Raw genomic sequence first — 18933 nt, 5'->3', positions numbered from 1 at the left:
AGAGAGGGTTGGAGGGCCTGGGCTGCTTTACTGTACAAACCCACGGCCACAGGTGTGGTTAACCTCAGTGAGGGTCAAACAGTCTGCTCACAGATCCCTTAATGCACTTCAATTCAAGGCGTCACTGGAGACCCTGCTGAGTGCTTCCACAAGCAGGGATCAAGATGCAGCCCTGAACTAAAATCTTTGCCTTTCCAATGCAAACCGCCATCAAGAAGCCAGGGCTAATTTAATTCAACGAATTGTTGTTTGTAATGCCTGCCATGTATCTGCTCAAACCACCTCCGTAGGAAAATAGATAAACAGCCACCCAATGCGACTGACTCGCTGTGAAGACACGGACGTGGCATTTCTTTTTTTAAACTTATGACGTACCGCTAATGGTCAATCTTTGGCTCAATCTTTGTAACACCTCTTTAAACATATGCCAGGAGGGCGTCGTCGTGCTATTTGATGCATGCGCTGTCATTCTTCAGTCACAGATGTTGTCAAAATGCCAATGAATCCATCATGACTGACACGTGAACAAGCATGTGCGTGGATCAGACGAGCTTGGTGTTCGATGACGTGACGTGCCGTTATCCTGCTGATATGACAGAAGGACACACCTATAGGAGGGATGAGTGTCTGTCTACTACAAGGTTGAGGTCACGTTCACGCATCCGCCTCGTTGACGGCAGACTGCTGGGTAAGCGCTGGCTAGTTTTTGCCGGCTGCACTAATAACTTTGGTGCATGCCCGTCTAAAGTTTGAATGGACAGGTATCAGTCAAAAGGGAGACATCGAAGAGGAAGGATCAACATGGTTCTGACATATATCCATATATGGAGATCTATGGGTTTGAGGTTTGATTTCAGATGTGGAGTTGCTGGCCAATATTGATGACATCATGGATCTCATTCTCTGATACTTAAAACGGACCCGAGTTCAACTCTATTTGGTGCGTTCTTTTTCAGCCTACATTACACCAAGTGACCCTATCTTGGGCGCGCCTTACCCTTTATTCCTAAATGTCTTTGCCATAAATGTTACTATCTTGAAAAACATTTTAAAATAGTTCAACTAGCCACGTCGTGAGCTTGTATTTGAACTATTCAAAATAGTAGACAAAAAACAAAAAATGTGTTGTACCCTTTTTTTCTTCGTACTAATTATATGTTTGGCCCAATTTTAATTATTTATTGAGTTGTCACCATTCGAGTTGGCTTTGTCCGAGGCTTACACGTCTTTAAATAAATACTTTCTTAAACGTCTATAGCAGTAGTTCCCAAACCTTTTCATTCATGTCAAGGACCCCCAAATTGACACTAATTAGCTTGCGGACCCCCATTTGAAAAGATATGCCATAAGAGAAGATGTTTACGGTTCTAGCAGTGATTCTCAACCCGTTTAATTTCAAGAACCCCCAGTTTGACATGCGGACCCCGCATGTAATGGCATTTCTATCTCTGAGACCATTTATATTGTAAAATCAATGTTAATTTAACTCTGAGAGTGTACACATGGAACCAAATGGACCCGTCCTAATTTGTCCTAATATTAACAAATATTCTCTCCAGTTTTCCTCCCTGACATACTGTATCTTTGGGGGGGAAAGATTTGCATATACGTATACCGTTAATACGACAAAAAGGTGCTATAAAGTAACAATGTGGGGGTGCGCCAGTGCGGTGGATGAAAAGGTTATTTACAGGAGTGACCTTAGCCAAAATATGTCTGAGAAGTTGGTCTACTGAACCAAAGCATCAGTGCAATCACTTTGTATTTGCAGAACTGCTGGGAGGGACACCACCACACATGTACAGTTGATTTTGTTTTTCACCACACTGTTTATCCAAGCAGCTCAGATTGAACCACAAGCCTCTCTCTCTCTCTCTCTCTCTCTCTCTCTCTCTCTCTCTCTCTCTCTCTATCTATCTCTCTCTCTCTCTTACTTCCACCACCCTTCACTCTCCATCTCTTTGAGCGTTTGGACACAAAATGTTGCATTCCCAGTTGATCTATGTGTAACGAGCTGGCAAGGCTCAGGCAGACTTCTAAACCCCAGTTTGTTTACAGTGAGGGAGGAGCCGACATGAATGTCACACAGAGAGAAATAACCCAAATGTCGCAAACATACCCCACACACACACACACACACACACGCATGCATGCACAGACCCACAGAACGACACAAGGCCTGGAATCAATCGGAACCTCCCAAATGACTGTGCTCTGCAAAAAGATGAGGGCATGGTATAGTTATTGGAGCAGCAACCCCAGTAGAGCTTAGAGATTCTATAGCTAGAAGAGAGACAGTCACTCATCCATGACAGTGGGGGGGAGAATGACAGACACAGTGTGGAACAGAGAATGAACGTTAGTGCTTCCTCTTATCTGAAAACAATTTCCGCTGAAAGAGAGATCATGTGGTGGAGGGAAAAAAAGACAGATTTGTGTTAGAGAACCAGTATGTGATAAATGTATATCCTTTGACTGTGCTGCATAATGTAGGCTGTCATATGACGGGCGACGCGTGTTGAAAATAGCATATCCGCAAGCCCACAACGCGTCGGGAGCCTGTACATCTTGTGAGCTTGTAAATCTGCTGTTTTCGGTGCATGACGCCCATGTGTGAACTTTGTGAAGCTTCTCTGGCAAGAGACAGAGCATGAGAAGCAGTGTGTGTGTGTGTGTGTGTGTGTGTGTGTGTGTGTGTGTGTGTGTGTGTGTGTGTGTGTGTGTGTGTGTGTGTGTGTGTGTGTGTGTGTGTGTGTGTGTGTGTGTGTGTGTGTGTGTGTGTGCGTGTGTGCGTGTGTGCGTGCGTGCGTGCGTGCGTGCGTGCGTGCGTGCGTAGTGCGTACATCATGCATCCTCAGTGAGAATGTACAAACATTCCTGTGTCATTCCATCCATGTTTCAACTCTGTGATAACCCAGACATCTTTACATCTTTGACAACTAATACACCAGATGTTGTGGTTGATGAACAGTCCAGAGAAGTGTCTGTGTATTAGAGATGGCCTGCACCTTTGACCACAGCCTAGAGGAAGCCTTTATGACCAAGGTCATTAAATACCAACCACTTCTGCATACCATCTCAGAGCTGGGCTATAGGTGCAACGTGCAGGCTTTTTGTCTTTATATTTGGCAGCCTAGGGCATATGCACAGACTGGTTGGTAGAGGGTTCCAACAACTTGGGATGCCCAAAAAGGAGGCAAAAAGGCTGGCAAAGTATTGTAGTGTCTCTGCTATAATTGGCAGCTGCCACATACTGTATGGCGGAGACGCTGCTATACTTATACCGTGCGTGCGTGCGTGCGTGTGTGCGTGCGTGCGTGCGTGCGTGCGATGCGTGCTTGCGTGTGTGCGTGCGAATGCTCGCCATAGCCTCTCTCCTCTGAATCATATCCAGTAACAGACTGCTTTTCATATCAGCCCCCGGGGCTGCTCTTTCTCTCTCAATTGACAAAATATTGGAGCGGCAAGCCTTAACAGGTGAGCCACACTGCTCTTCATGCACATTCACCACCAACACAGGTGCAAGCAAACACAGACAGGCATACGTATGTGTGTGCGCACTGGGCATTGGGCACGATTGCATGTAGGCACATGTGCGTGCACACACTTCTACACGCCCGCCACGCACACACACACACACACACACACACACACAGACACACACGCACGCACACACACACACACACACACACACACACACACACACACACACACACACACACGTATTGCAGACAGATTTAATTTAAATCTTTTCTTCAAAGTGCTCACCTGCTTTTCCTGGTTCCCTTGTGCTGGATCTCTCTTGTTTTGATCCTACAAAGTGGTGTTTAGGTGTTAGTGGTTCATTTTACCCCAGCACATGTACAGTATACATTATCATAATTAATTAGACAAAAGATTACTCACATATGCACTGCACTGCTCTTAATTGCTCTTGGGCACTTTTGTGAGATAACATAGCTAACAAGCAAAGCTATAGCAAGAAAGGAATGTCACTGTTGTGTTGTATTTTCTGTTACGTACGTGAATAGTTATTCCTACTACCACTGACACTATTTCTGTAGCAAACTAGATAGCAACAGCTTCCAAGTCAGTCTCACAGTTACACAGAGTTGGACATGTGGCATTGGTTATTTGATTGTTTGGCAGACACCGGTCTCTCTACGCTCACATTCCTCATCATTTAACCACTTGAACCCCAGCATCCATATTCTGGGGAAATGTTAGCCAAAAATAGCAGATATACAAACCCACAACACGTCACATTGTGACGCGTTGTAGGCTTGTAGATCAGCCATTTTTGCCAAAGAGATTAGTGTGTGGACGGGGGGGGAAACGGTCCAAGTACAGAGCCAACTCGGGTCTGTTTCACTAAGTCTAGAGGGTTTAAGTGGTTAAAACTTTGTTGCTCAACTCAGTGAGAGGGATTTTCTACTGGGCTTATTTACATCACAGCCCCAATGCCTTGAGCAACACAGTCTCCGAGGTCCACTTGCTGACCAATTTCCCACAGGGCAACGGATTCTGTACCCCACAAATATGAACATCCAGAGGAATGTGTGACCGGCCACTGCAGTGAATTTGCTCTATCATCATTGCTCAACAAAATTTCAATAAAGCATGTTGTTCACGGCACGCATGCACGCACACACACACACACACACACACACACACACACACACACACACACACACACAGTAATATCCTGTATTACATTAACTCGGAGAGTGTACAAAGTAAAAAACTAAAGGTAACCAAGTAGACTTGTAACTTCTTAATGTGTGTGAGTGTACGTTTTGTACACTCTCTGGGTTACAAATGGATAAATCATGAATGAGGACTTTTCTGTGCACACACGCAAAAGCTTTCAGTTTTAAAGAATAACAAAGTATAAAAGTATCAAAGACTATGATGAATCATACATGACACAGAGATGATAAGCTAGATCTACTAATGACATCAATACTTTTACAAGATAGGTTGTGCATACCTTGGCACCGAGGTTTTTTATTGGCCACCGCTGAGCCACTGATAGGCCGGCCATTTGGCGTAACGCACCAGCAGTATCCAGTGTAGCTGTGGCACTGTACCTGATAGACACAGAACACAGGTGTATAAATTCACAGAATATGTGTGTGTGTTTGTCTGTCTGTCTGTCTGTTTGCCTGTCCTGGGCAGAACTCTGGCACCGTCTGACCGATTGACTTCAAAGTTGGCGAGTGTGTCGCAGATCATACATGAGCAACTGGCGGCCACCTTCACTTAATGTGGCCCGCAGGTTGATATCCGAATATTTATGTATTATTTAGCTTTTACAATTCCAAACATGCAAACATGACGTGTGTATCTCATAGTATCCCGAGATCTCCTATACATATAGGGGACCGTCAGAGGAGTCTATAAGGGCTCGTATTCGGGGAGGCCTTATAGCCTAAGGATCTGTATTTCTTCTTAGGAGCTGGGGAGGGAACGGAGCTTGTCACGTTTGAGTCTAAAGCCTGTCTCTAGATACCTCCTTTCTTATATTGTTAATGATGTACTAACTCTACTCTAATGCTCTGTGCGCCATACTTCATGGCCTGACGTCTCGCTGTCGACCGCTTCCGTGACAACAACCCGCTTTAATGACTTCAGGCTATATTAGTAGCTGAATGACTAGTATTAGAATGTTACTACTACTATACTGTATTAACGGGTACAATGTGTATTGCATCGGTGGGGCATGCATTCACAGCTTGGATCCAATATACGTGGTCCCCAACTATAGTCTGTCTAGTTTGACAATATAACATATTATCTGAAATACTATACATTATAATATTTATTTTGAGTGGCCAGCTGAGTGGCTAGAGTAGAGAGCTTCTATACTGCCAGCTCATCCAGGTGTCCCTGAATAATAGCTCACCCTCTTCGGAGCCATCTGAGCAGCCTTCAGCTGGGTGAAGCAGTAAAAAAACAATCCCTTTACCTGAGGACAGACAATACTCCCCATTGTTGTTCATGTGACCTTGATGGCAGGAATGTGCTGTAGATTTTTTAACTAGTGTAGCTATGTCGCTCGCGCTCGCACGCAATCACCGATTCAATAATTGAACGTTAGTACATTTACCTTTGCAAACGTCATCTCTGTAATTTAATTAGTTCATGAATCCATCAGCCACTGTTATCCAACTCTTATTAGTAGGCTACTAATAGAGTTTAGACTACTTCAGATAGAACATGACACCTACAGTATAGTAGGCTACTTAGCAGGTGCGAAAACCACGAATGACTCAAACCATGGGCGCCGCACCGGACAGCCCTACCGTCAGCTCACCCCTGCTTGACGGTGCATGTAAGTGATATTCCATAGAGAAAGAGTGTATGAGCGATGGTGTGTTTGTGTTACCTCACTGTATGTTCCATCAGGGTTGCATACAGGCACAAAGACCTGAGGGAAGAGCTTCTTGGCCTGCTGCTCTGTGTACTTCTTCTCTGCCACGCACCTGGATGTGTCTGAGGAGGAGCACAAATCACTCAAATATTCAGCAACTCATAATCCAATCCTTAACCCAAATCACTATTATTTCACATTGCTCAACAAGAAGAAAGAAGGGTGGCACAGCGGCTCATTGGTGTTGCTTTACAGGCCTATGCATGATATCCTCTGTTTGGGGTTTCTGCCACACCAAGACATGCAAGGCACTGGCCTTAGAGCTGGAGCTAGTCCCAATGGGCGCTGCTCAATGGCGGCCCACAGCTTATTATAGTTAGGATGGGTCAAATGCAATGGACAACATTTCCCCACAGGGAACAATAAAGTCTAACTTAATAGTGAACTTCAGGTCAGACTGAGATGCTGAAGTTGAAAGAGCAGAGCAATGAAAGGGGGGGGAAAGGCAGCCATGCAGGGAAGGGACAGAGACAGAAGGGAAACAATTCAAGACTGATCGGAAGTGGCGGATGCTTCTGTGGCTGGGAATAGAACCAACACCCCAGTCTTATTAGGAGCAAATCAGTCAAGGCCGCACTGTGCATGCAGCCCACTGGCCAAGTGGTAAATCCATTACTGTGCTAGGCAGCTCGCACTCTCCTGGAGAACATTCCACTCATCCAAGGAAAGGGCTGATGCACGGGGAAAACGGCCTGGGCTGAGACCTGACCCCCCCCCCTTCCCCAACACACACACACACACACACACACACACACACACACACACACACACACACACACACACACACACACACACACCATCTCTCTCTCTGTGTGTGTGTGTGTGTGTGTGTGTGTGTGTGTGTGTGTGTGTGTGTGTGTGTGTGTGTGTGTGTGTGTGCGTGCGTGCGTGCGTGCGTGCGTGCGTGCGTGCGTGCGTGCGTGCGTGCGTGCGTGCGTGTGTGTGTGCCCCACTCTCTCTCCCTAATCTTCGTCTTCTCTATCGTCGTGCGTATTCTGTCCTCTGAGGTTATAAAAGTGGGTCATGGCACTTTTCACCTCTGCATAGCCGAGGCCCTTTCTTTCCTGGCATTGCGTCTCCCGGGCAGAGCCATGGATCGTCTTCACTGTCCAGATCCGCTTGCTTCATCTCACTGTGCCACACCGCAGCCAGCTGTGCAACCTCTCAGGAGATGGCGGACAGCGATGGGACACTTGACGGTAACTTCGAGAGGCACGCTATTTGGCCGACGCGACACTATATGCCTGTCTGGCTGGCACGGCCAAATCAAATTAAAACAATGACTCATGGTAAGTAAATAAATATAAAGAAATTCACCAGTCTGGTGAGGGAGGCTCTGTGTCACTGGCGTTAGCCCGCGGTAGAGTGTCCATTAGAGTCAGGCGGGGAATGGAAGGCATTGCTGGTTTCTCTCAGTCTAATGTGTATGCATGCGTACGTGCGTGTGTGTGTGTGTGTGTGTGTGTGTGTGTGTGTGTGTGTGTGTGCATGTGTGTGTCATTGTCACTGGTGTGGAGAGAGAGGGTAAGACGCTCAATATTCACGGAGGAGGGAAACAGGGATCTCTAATGTTAGCCGCAATGGAAAACCTCGTGCATCGTCCTTCTCCAGAGGGGGGCTGCAACCAAAAAAAGAAGCAGCCTGGAAAAAATGACAGGACACTTGAATCATATGAGTCCAATGATAGAAAACAAATGTGGTGCCAGCCTCGCCATCCTTAAACACAAACCCATCCCTGTGCTTTACGGCAAAGTACCGTTCCTCGCGGTTATTTCGGCTGTCGACTCGAGAAACCCCTTGATCGACCCCCCCATTCCCACACCCCAGACCCCAATCCTCCCCTAGCTCCCACCCCGCCCCCGCAGCCTTCCTGAATTGAGGAGTTGCGGGGACGGGGGGGACGGGGGGACGGGGCGTCTGGGGCAGACTCCCAGACCCAACGTTATTGACGCATTCAATACGACTTTCATGGACTCTAGTCCCTTTCAGCTTCATAGCTGGAATCCTCCATTCTCTCTCTCTCTCTCTCTCTCTCTCTCTCTCTCCCTGCACTGTCTGTCCACCACATCCAGATGTCCAGCTTCAAGACGTTGCCATAGAGACCCAGTATGGGCACACAATTGCAGAATGTTTTTTTCCATCATATGAGAGTTCTCATTCAGCGGGGCCCTGAACACACACACTCTCTCTCTCTCTCTCTCTCTCATTCCCCCTATTAGTGATCTAATATTGTAATGGGTAAGAATGGGTCATTGTCTCCAGTCTGTAGAGCGGTTGAAGTAGTGGTATATGGAGTTTAGTGAGTGGGGCGGAGGTGGGAAGGGGTAGGGGGGGGGGGGGGGGTGTATGGGTTCTTCTTCCTTCCAGCAATAGCAACAATGAGGGAGTTTGTGAGCCGCCCTGACCTTATTGCCTCATGTCACATTAAGGCTTTTCATGTCGAACCCTCCACTCGTCACATGCACATGCAGGCTTCCTCGTCCACTATGAATGTATGATATATGGTGACCATCAGCACATTAATTCTTGTCAAGATGTTTCATTCAAGTGCACCCCCCCAACCCCCTTGACATTGCACTGCTGCATAATTCATTTTATTTCACCCGAGGCCATACAAGCCACCATTTCTAATCAATAAGGATGTTGTGGACTCCCTGGGTGCTGCACTGTGTTGCAATGGAAAGAAAAGGACAGTTGAGCAGAGGAAAAATAAATAAGTAAACAATGGCTGATGGTAAAAAAATATCTGATATAATTAAATACTGAAGTCAATAAACTGTATTAATTGTAGGCCTATAGATTATAGTGCAGCAGTATGAGCATTATGGCAAAAGAAAAACTCTTTCTTCGCTCTATGAAATGTGTCAACCCCAGTCACCCTCCCAGGGCTAAAAGAATCAATTATGCTGAAATGAATTTAACACAGAAGTTTCTGCTGTGAACCCTCCGCCGCATTTGAGAGTATCAGGCGGCGCTGAAGCGTGACTCATGACCTGACCTTTGCATGGCCCTCGGATGACCTCCAGCTGGGGGTCGCGGCACTTGGCACGGAGGAACTCGCAGCGTGATGTGAAGGTCCGACCGTCTGAGGCACACAGAGGTTTCCGAGGACCCCCGCTGCATTCCATGTTACACTCTTTGTCCTGATCCACCCGCAGAAACTGCAACAGTAACAAAAACAAAAAAAAAACAGTGAGAAAGACAACCCATATAGGGGATGAGTGGGGGAAGAAGATTATGTTTAATGAAACATTTCCCTGAATCAATGAACTCTGCACTCAAACGGTTTAATCTCCCCACAGCAGGTGTGATTCTGGAGGGATTTATGAAGTAAATACAGGGTGTGATTGGAGCTCATGTAGGGGCAAATGCCTTTTTAAAACATTTGCCAATATTCCAAAAAGTCAGCCCACGCCCTACGGGACAGGCTGTCCATTGCTACAGCTCATATTGAGTTCCTTTCTGGACCCCTGTATCAGAGGTGCTAAAGCCGGCATAACATCCTCCCATAAATATGTTATAGAGGGCCTAATATAACATATTGATAAACAACCAGAGACACTAGGGTGGAGCAGTGCCGTTATAATAGCCTGGGGAAAACATCTCTGGGGGAGGTTGGTCTGGCACTCCTCGATTTGAATTATATTTCCCTCAACCCAGAGTTGTGAATCAATCAGTGAAGTTTTTTTGCTGTGACATTGGAACCTGTTTGTTGTAACCTCCCCTTGGAAATAAAACCTCAACACCGAAGTTACAGACTAATATCTACGCAGTGATATTTGTCTGGCCATGCCAGGCTACTGTTATAACTGCCTAAAGCCTCATGTATGCTTCATCCTATACAACCGTGTCCCTATAGTTGCATTTTCAGTTGAAAATCTATATTTTTACATTTATTTTCAGGTTCAGTGGGGTTAGGTATGGTTTTAATAGCGACTGTCAGTCCGTCAGGGAGCTGTGCCGTGCCGTGTCTTGTCCCGGGTTAAGAGAGGGGGCAGAGGAGGAGGAGTATGGATAAGACTTGAGTGATGCTTCCTCCCTCCTTTTGTCCGTGCTGAGTCGACACCTGTGTATAGGCATTCACCTGGAATCGCTCTGGAGTATGTTTTACTCAACCATTGGAAAAAAAAGAAACAAGGATGCAGACTCCCGGGGTTAACGCATCGGATCACCTGTGTCAATGCCGCCATTGTATATCTGCCGCGGCGGTATGAATCCCCCAGCCCTCGCCACGGGGGCGGACAGCAAGCTGTGACTGCTACAATGAATGAAAAGGGCTGAATGAAATAGCTGCTTGAATACTCGAGATGTCAGGGGTTTGGTGCTGCTGCTACAGTAATGAGTGTGGGGTTTTCATAATGTTTGCATGATTCATGCAATTGTCTGAAATAATAAGTAATGAATGATGAGAAGTATAGACGGCAACCGCTTGAGGCCACCCGTTTTTGTGTAGTCTTTCTATCCGTAAGTCACACACACACACAGGTGCTGTTTTCTCTCTGAGTGAATAGTTTGTCTATATAGACTTAACTGTCCTCTCACACTCCTTTTGTGCTTTAGAAATGACAATATTTGCATGCATGGATTTTCTTTGTTCAGTTTCCCATGTCTTGTTTTGTAGGCTACCTCTTTGTTGGTGTGCTTTCAGTGATGCATGTATGCTGCGTCTAAGACAACAGCCCTGAATGCCTTTTCTTTCAACTGTTCACAGATATATACACATGTATGTAATTTAAGTACATGTAAGTACGGTATGTGCATACAGTACAATATGTACACGCTCTCTCTCTCTCTCTCGCTGTCTCCATCACACACACGCGCGCACGCACGCACGCACGCACAAAAATCAAAAAGGCAGAGAATCAAAGCCCCCTCTCAAAGGTAGGCCATATAAATCCATTGTAAGTTATTAAATGACAGGGCAAGGCTACATACAGAGAGAAAAGAGAGAGACATATCATCCAAGCAGAGGGGCGGGATTATCACCAATAAAAAAAATTAGCTGTGTCTGACATCTTACAAATGGAGTGAGGGATGGGTAGTGCCTCCCCCCCATCTCCTTCAACATGCAGACCCCATACCCCACCACAACCCAAACCCTACAAGCCCCCAGCCCTGCATTCATTGAGAGGAGCAGGGCTGCAGGGCTGGCTGCCTGGGTCTTGTTGCACCTGGAAGAGGGTTGGCTGGGACAGCGGCAACGCCCTGGGCCGGTGGTGTGTGTGTGTGTGTGTGTGTATGTGTGTGTGTGTGTGTGTGTGTGTGTGTGTGTGTGTGTGTGTGTGTGTGTGTGTGTGTGTGTGTGTGTGTGTGTGTGTGTGTGTGCGTGTGCGTGTGCACGTGTGCGTGTGCGTGCATGGTCGGGCTCCTGTCAGCCCTACTCATAACTCTTCCCCAGAGGAATCAGAGAGGAGAGGCCCGTTGGAACACATCGGAAGAGAGAGAAACCACTGTTTGGTTTGAATGAATACCAAAAAAAAGAGTGTCTGCCAGACAGAGAGGTGATGGAGTCCTTACTGTCCTGAGTTTGGGAGTCATGAGTGAGTCCCAATGCGATATTCAGGCTGTTAGCTGAAAACACCTGTTATTTCATTGCCCAGTTCTCAGCCCCTCTGGCATTAAAGGGGGCTGAGGGTTTAACATCCCAGCCTCGTTCCTCCTTGTCAACGTCTCTCAGCTTCAGAGATTGTGCGCATCGCTGCTTCTGACTGACAGTGTCCCACATAGACACAGACTCTCCCTCTGTCCTCCCACCCAAGTCTGGACATCCCTCTGTGGTGGCGAGTCTGGTGACCTCTCGTCACCCTTCACCCCGTCTTTCACAGCTCACCCCGTCCCATTTGAGGCCAGCAGACATGATGGACTGCTCAGAAAATTGTTTCCGCAGAATACCAGAGCCCTGCCAGGCCACGATCAGCTCCGATAATGTGTAAGTGTGTCCAATGACGCTTGGCGGTCGGCCTGCGTCCCCCTGCCATTGCCACATCCCTCACTGACCACCCTTAGTGCTCACACCACACCGCTATTATCACTCTCTGTCGCGGCCAGCCAACAGACTGACAACCCAAACACGGCCATTCAGCAGCGCAGCATCTCGCTAGACGTCTACAGTATACAACGCGCAGCAGAGTGCCAAACGCCGCAGAATGCCACACAGCTCCCAGAATGAAGCATCCAAATCACAGTTAGCCATGAAATCAGCCACCCATTCTGCCCTGAGAGAGACGGGCAAATGGCAGCAGATATAAAGTGCTATTTATTTCACACTTTGCACTTTGCCACAGGGGTAGCAGGTTGAACAAAATAGTGAAAGGAATACACTAGAGAGGCTATGCTTGGTGCTTTCATCGAACAGCGCAATCCCTGTTGCAGATTTTGATAGCCTTCATTCATTGTACGACTGCATTGCCCATCGAAGATAACACATCATCAATTGAAACACGGGATTGGTTGGATAGCAGATACAGATGGATAGCAGATACTCTACCGCCCTGCTCTGACGAAACACACAAACAAACAAGGCCTAATACCACCACTTTTACTGAAAATCATCCCTCCATGTTCTGATAATTACCGTAATGATACTAAAACCTGAAGTGATGGATGTGCAAGGCTGCGGCACAGCCCCGTCACTCCCCTGATGTCTCATTCTAAACTCACTGACACCGCAATTGTGCACCCACAGCAACCAGGGCACGGAGTGATGGATGGCCCACTGCCCTGGACCCATCCAGTGCAAGTTTCTGCTGCTGATTTACTGTCTGTCTTCAGCTAGAGGGAGAAGAAGGACCCACGCAAGACAGGACAGGACACATATTGTGGCTTAAATCCATTTATGGCAGAAATCCTTTTTCTGCTCTCTTTCAGTGCATCTTCCCCTCATTTTGCATTCTCTCTCTTTGTTCCTCCCTTCTCTTATCCTTTGCTTGATCTTTCTTGAAAGATGCTTTATGCATCTGCTGAAATAATACAATAAGAGGTTGGCAAAAGAATAAGAGAAGGGGGAGGAAGAAGGAGTGTAAGGGAGAGTTTTTCTTTTCCCCTCCTTTTCCAAGACCAACCGGCATACAAATCAAATCCTATTACCTCCCCCTGGCTCTGCAGCATTGTGGGACTGAATGGAGTGCTGCGGAGGCGAGCCTCCAGCAGAGAGCGCATTGAGGGCCGATAAGGGCCTTCTGGACTGAGAGGCCCCCTCTTCCAGCGCCCCGTGAGGCCCCTCACACCACGGCATTGAAGGGTCAATGGGGGCCCCAGCTGAGAGCCGTGGCAAACGTGTTAAATGGCCTTGGCGGGAGTTTCCTCCGTGGACGCTGGGATGCAAAGGGGATCATTAGTTTCCAACATGGTGGAAAGGGAAGAAAGTGACAGCCTTTAACCAGGCTATTAACTCAATCAAAGGCAAACGCGTTTAATTGCTGTTAAAGACGTTTAAAAGAAAGAAACAGTGGTGAGGAAAGGCCACTGATAGTCATGGGAGGATGCAAATGTATTCTCTGTGCAGGTGCACAGCTTTATGAAAGAAGCGCCGGCAATATAGAGGCCATATATTGTGCTAAAGTGCATGTAAAACAGGTTGGAACAAGAGGCACTCATTGTCCCCATCTCTTTTTGCTAACAATTCCAGACTCTCATAAGCCATGGAAAAAATTCGGCCTAATGAATAACCTAGGCAGGTTTCCAATATTTTCAGTGGCCTGTTCAACCTCAACTATGCACAAAATATCTGACATATTGAAACAGTTTCTCCAAAATAACCATAACCCAAGCTCTCCTGTGTCATTGAAACAAAAGCCAACAATCAGTCCCAAAGCCTCTATAAAGGAGAAATCCAGTGATCTGCATGTTATCCCCGTCAGTATAGAAAGCCCAATGGCCTCCAATGGCACCATATGACAGTAGATGAAAATGTATTTAACAGGATAGAAGATGTGTGCATTCAGTACATTCATACAGTCAAATCCACAGTATAGTGGGTTGTGCATCACACCCATTTGAAACACCACTGTATCTTTGTGGATACACAAACCTGAAACCATCCTAGGACAGCTTCAGTTCAGAAACCTAGGCCTTATTTATTTCTGCTCGTATCTCTGCTCGTATCACTGTGTGCGCGTGTGTGTGTGTACGACGTGATTGCGTGTGTGTGTGTGTGTGTGTGTGTGTGTGTGTGTGTGTGTGTGTGTGTGTGTGTGTGTGCGTGTGCGTGCGTGCGTGCGTGCGCGTGCGTGCGTGCGTGTGTGTGTGTGTGTGTGTGTGTGTGTGTGTGTGTGTGTGTGTGTGTGTGTGTGTGTGTGTGTGTGTGTGTGCATGCGCATGCGTGTGTCTGTGTGTCTGTGAGTGCATCGAAGTGGGAATGCATGCAGAGGTGCGCCTGCACAATGCAACACTTCCTCCCACATTCCACAATTCTTAGTGCCGACAGGGATAGAGCTTCTGTGACCCCCTCAACCCCAGGTTAACAACTCATGGCCATTTGTTTCCAATTGGATATTAAGGCATCTTCACACTGCCCATAAATAACGGAGCTGGGGGCGGCGGCTGTCACATCAACCTCTAAATCACAAGGGTAAGCCTCTGACAGTGTGCATTCCTCAGCCACTTCGGCCTCCGCTCTGCAGAACTCTATCATTCCTCCCTTAGCACCATACGTGCACTTGACTGTAGCCATAAAATATCCTTCATCCGCCTCAAAGATGCACTCTGCTTTCTCTTAAACATGGGACTTCTGGGTAGAAATCGATTGACTGACTGCTGCTGCCAGTAGGCTACACTAGGACCTTTGTGCTTACAGCATATTACTTGGAGACAATAGACCCGCTGATGATAGCAGTCTAGTCCCTAAAGAGTGCATTGTCATCAGAGCTATTGGATGGAACCCACGACTGCATACTTTGCCTCTGCGCTGCTGGCACAACCAAACATGCACAGCACGGAAAGACGAGCAGGCCGGTAAGCAGGCAGTTCCAGAATAATGCTGCTAACAGGCCCATCAACACCTAAACAAGCCAGCAGAGATAAGCAGCAGCCCTGCCATCTGGAACTGTCATACGACTCAGACAGACATACCGAGGCTCTGTCAGCAAAAAGGGAGAGCACAGAAACTTTGATTTGCCAAGACAAACCTTGTCACAGAATTTGGTCGTTCCATCCAGAATTATGTCAGCTATAACTTTGTGGGGGTGAGGGAGACATAAACATTACCAAAAAATATAAATATCTAATACATATCTCAAATATTATTAAAAGGTGTGTGTGTGTGTGTGTGTGTGTGTGTGTGTGTGTGTGTGTGTGTGTGTGTGTGTGTGTGTGTGTGTGTGTGTGTGTGTGTGTGTGTGTGTGTGTGTGTGTGTGTGTGTACACATATATATATATATATATATTCACTTAACTCTTATTTTATTCTATTTCTGTAAAGCTTACAAGCTGCATGAAAGGAGAAACACTCAAAAATGAATATGGGGTTTGATAAAAGAATAATGTCAGAAAGGAGTACAGGAACATTATAGGCCTATATACAATTATATTTCAACCAGTGGTCCAGCCGTCCTGGGACCACCAGTGATCCTTGAGGGAAGGGGTTCCAGGTGGTCGCTAAATGATGGAGCGTTGGTAACCAAATGGACCCTTTTACATCTTTAACTCTTGAGAGCGTAAAATGAAACCAATGTGTCTATTTGGTTTCATTTTACATTATCAAGAGTTAGATTATTGTTATAAACTCCTGCATTACTTCATTTCTAAGAAGTCTACACAATTAGAGAATGTAGAAGAATATTTTGATCAACATCTGCCTGTTATCTCTCCTTAATGATACCAACATCAATACAGCATGGAATTGTGGACTAAATCTTATACAACAACAAAATATTCTTTAGTTTTTGGTCTGAGAAGCAAAATGTCATGAAATATGGTGGTCCGTCCATGGCTCAAATGCAGAATAAATAATCATGGGCCGCCTCGCAATGAAAAGGGTTGAAACCCACTGTCCTACCGTCAGAGCGGAGAACTTCTGAGCGCGCCCGGCGCACAGGAGGCAGAGAACGACCAACAGCGAGTAGACGCGCATCCTGACGCTGGCTGGGCAGTATTATACGTTCCAAATTACGCACGGTCGAAAATTCAACACTATGGTGCCTTGGCTGCCTTCACCCAAAACAACAGCGTGTGTTTAAAAATATGTAAAAATCCAGAGTATTCCGTTAAAAATTCCGGTGGTGGAAAAGCCTGTTGCATGGGGGGACTTCGTCTCCTTCCTTGGTCTACTCTATACCAAAACGTTTGTGTAGAAACTCTTATTTCTGGATAAACCCCCTGTGTCCTGACCTTTCCCCTCCCTAAACGTCTCTCCCTTTCTGCTTCTCTCCAATTCGACTTCTTTTACTCCACACCCCCGCCCTCTCCTCGTATTTTGTGGACTAGATCCCTTATCGGATGCAGGCAGTTCCTTGCCGGTAGGTAGGTATACGTTTTGAAGGAGTCTCTACGTCTGCTGCTGGTAGCCAAAGGCAAACACGACAGGTATTTCTTTTCTTTCCCCGCTTGTCTTCCCTCCGCAGACCACAACAAGTAATCCTTTTTATAGAATGCCTGGGTATGAAATTCGCTTGGCAGTGGAAGGGATCATCAGACACATGCCGACGACTCGGGAGGGTATGATGAAAGTTGAACGCAGTCTGGGCTTTGAGCAGCGCACAGCCTTCAAGTCCATCTCATAAAGCTCAACTCTCCCTTTCTCGGCGCATGCACGTTGCACACGCACGCGCACGGACGGACGCGAAGCGAGAGAAGATTGCACACCAATGTGTGTATGTAATTATGTATACCCAACCGTAGGCCCCTATGGGCTTGGCTTAGGCTATAATAAATTAATAATAAATAAACAACACAAAAATGGTTTGGAGGTGGAAAAAATTGGAATGAAAAGAGAATAGGCCTACGATCATTATATGATATCTCACGAAAACTTTTGTGAAAAAGAAAAAAGTCGGGTAGCCTGCATATAAAATTATAACCTAATCATCTGAGTTGTAACGAAATAAATATATCATAGGCCTAATTGGGCACAGCAGGTCCGTAGGCTACTGGTGACCAGTGGTGACACACGAATAACCACATTTTCCCACAATTATCCCCTTATAAAGAACTAACTCATCTGATAAATCATAGACAAAAAGACATCCTTATTATGGACAAACTCAATGTGTAGAGCTTGGACTTGTTGGAGCGCATGACAGCTCACTGGCCGTCCGTTTGTTTGTGCCACTATACTCCCATCTACTGGCATTTGTAAGTAATCACATCCCACTGTCTTCTTTCTTGGCTGTCACACGCACTAGAGAGAGAGAGAGAGAGAGAGAGGGGGGGGCGTGAATTGAACGGAATTAACTTCTAAATTCGCGTTAAAAAAAACAATTATGACGGCTATCTCTATCCATCTATTAATATAGTCTTATTTATAAAGCCGTTTTAACGGGTGCACGTTATTATTATACATTCTGGAAACAGCCAGCCAATTGGAGACGGTCTTACTCTAGCAGTGCCTCGGGAGGCGTGGCATGCTAACCATTCCGCTTCAAACATATTATTTGCAGCGTTTAAGTTGTATTTAAACGCAGAATTCGATGAGTTATGTTATTTACCCTCAGTAGGGGGTGCATTTTAGTTTTTTTTTTAATGTCTTAATTTTTTGTAGACCATGACCAATAGTGTTATGTCAACACGTTACTTTGGTTCCAGTTATACTTTGCTTTATCTGATTGATTGAAGTATTTATTTCAACCAATTTTTGGATGCCCCATCAACATGGTGGGGTTATTTATATTGTGAAAGATAGGATAGGATATTAGGGAAATGTTATAATACCTAACCACATGAACAACAGTACAAGTACAACACGTATGTAGTCTAACAGTTTGGTAATGAGGTCGGATAAATATAGGCAGCGGCTACCGGTAATTTCATCACATCTATCTCTGTCATGCGTCTTTGGGCTTGTTTTTCCCACTTCAAAAGTGCAAACTGTTTTGTGGTGTCTGCGCCCGCACTCTTCACAGTGAATGCCCAGCGTTCTACAATTACGCGCGACGTGCCTGCCTACCAGACATACAAAACACCTGCCTTGTTTCCTCAGTGTTTCTCTTCTTTGTTCAACAGTCAGTTCAGTAGGCTACAGTTCTTGGATTTGTGTATACCATTACAGAATATGCATTTTGAATCATCTCTGAAACTCGCAGCATGGAATGCAGCTGTGGAGGCAGCACCGCCGCTGTAGGTTTTCCTTTTTTCCGTTATTTTCTCCCAGTTGCGCTCTGAGCGCTCTCTTGATCCTCTCCATGCGTTCCTTGCGTAAGATTGGCGGAGACCAATATTGGAAAATGGTCACAGGAAAAATGGAGAGACTGAATGAATGACTAGTTGCACTGGAAAGTGTATTTGGATGGCTGGTGCAAGGAGAATTCACCATGCTAAATATCATAACTGAAGTTGTGGACATTGAA

At 46.1% G+C, this 18933-nt stretch overlaps 2 protein-coding genes across 5 annotated transcripts in view; one reads left to right on the top strand and one right to left on the bottom strand.

The window, feature by feature from the left end:
* The window catches only part of smoc2 (SPARC related modular calcium binding 2), a 35524-nt gene extending 18373 nt beyond the window's left edge, over positions 1-17151 (bottom strand). For all 4 annotated transcript variants that reach the window (XM_080782330.1, XM_080782329.1, XM_080782332.1 and 1 more), the window contains exons 1-5: positions 16428-17151; positions 9432-9594; positions 6389-6495; positions 4991-5090; positions 3769-3813 (exon numbers count right to left, since the gene is read on the bottom strand). In XM_080782330.1, the coding sequence (XP_080638456.1) occupies positions 3769-3813; positions 4991-5090; positions 6389-6495; positions 9432-9594; positions 16428-16502 (490 nt within the window). In that variant the 5' untranslated portion in view covers positions 16503-17151. The remainder of the gene's footprint in view (positions 1-3768; positions 3814-4990; positions 5091-6388; positions 6496-9431; positions 9595-16427) is intronic.
* Positions 1-18933, top strand: part of dact2 (dishevelled-binding antagonist of beta-catenin 2) — a 249936-nt gene that overhangs the window by 201173 nt on the left and 29830 nt on the right. The gene's annotated exons all lie outside the window — the stretch shown is intronic.

Source organism: Protomyctophum bolini (genome assembly GCF_963924005.1).
Source record: "Protomyctophum bolini genome assembly, chromosome: 14".
NCBI lineage: Eukaryota > Metazoa > Chordata > Actinopteri > Myctophiformes > Myctophidae > Protomyctophum > Protomyctophum bolini.
The sequence above is the reverse complement of the archived record's forward strand: the minus strand, read 5'-3'. Positions and strand labels throughout refer to the sequence as shown.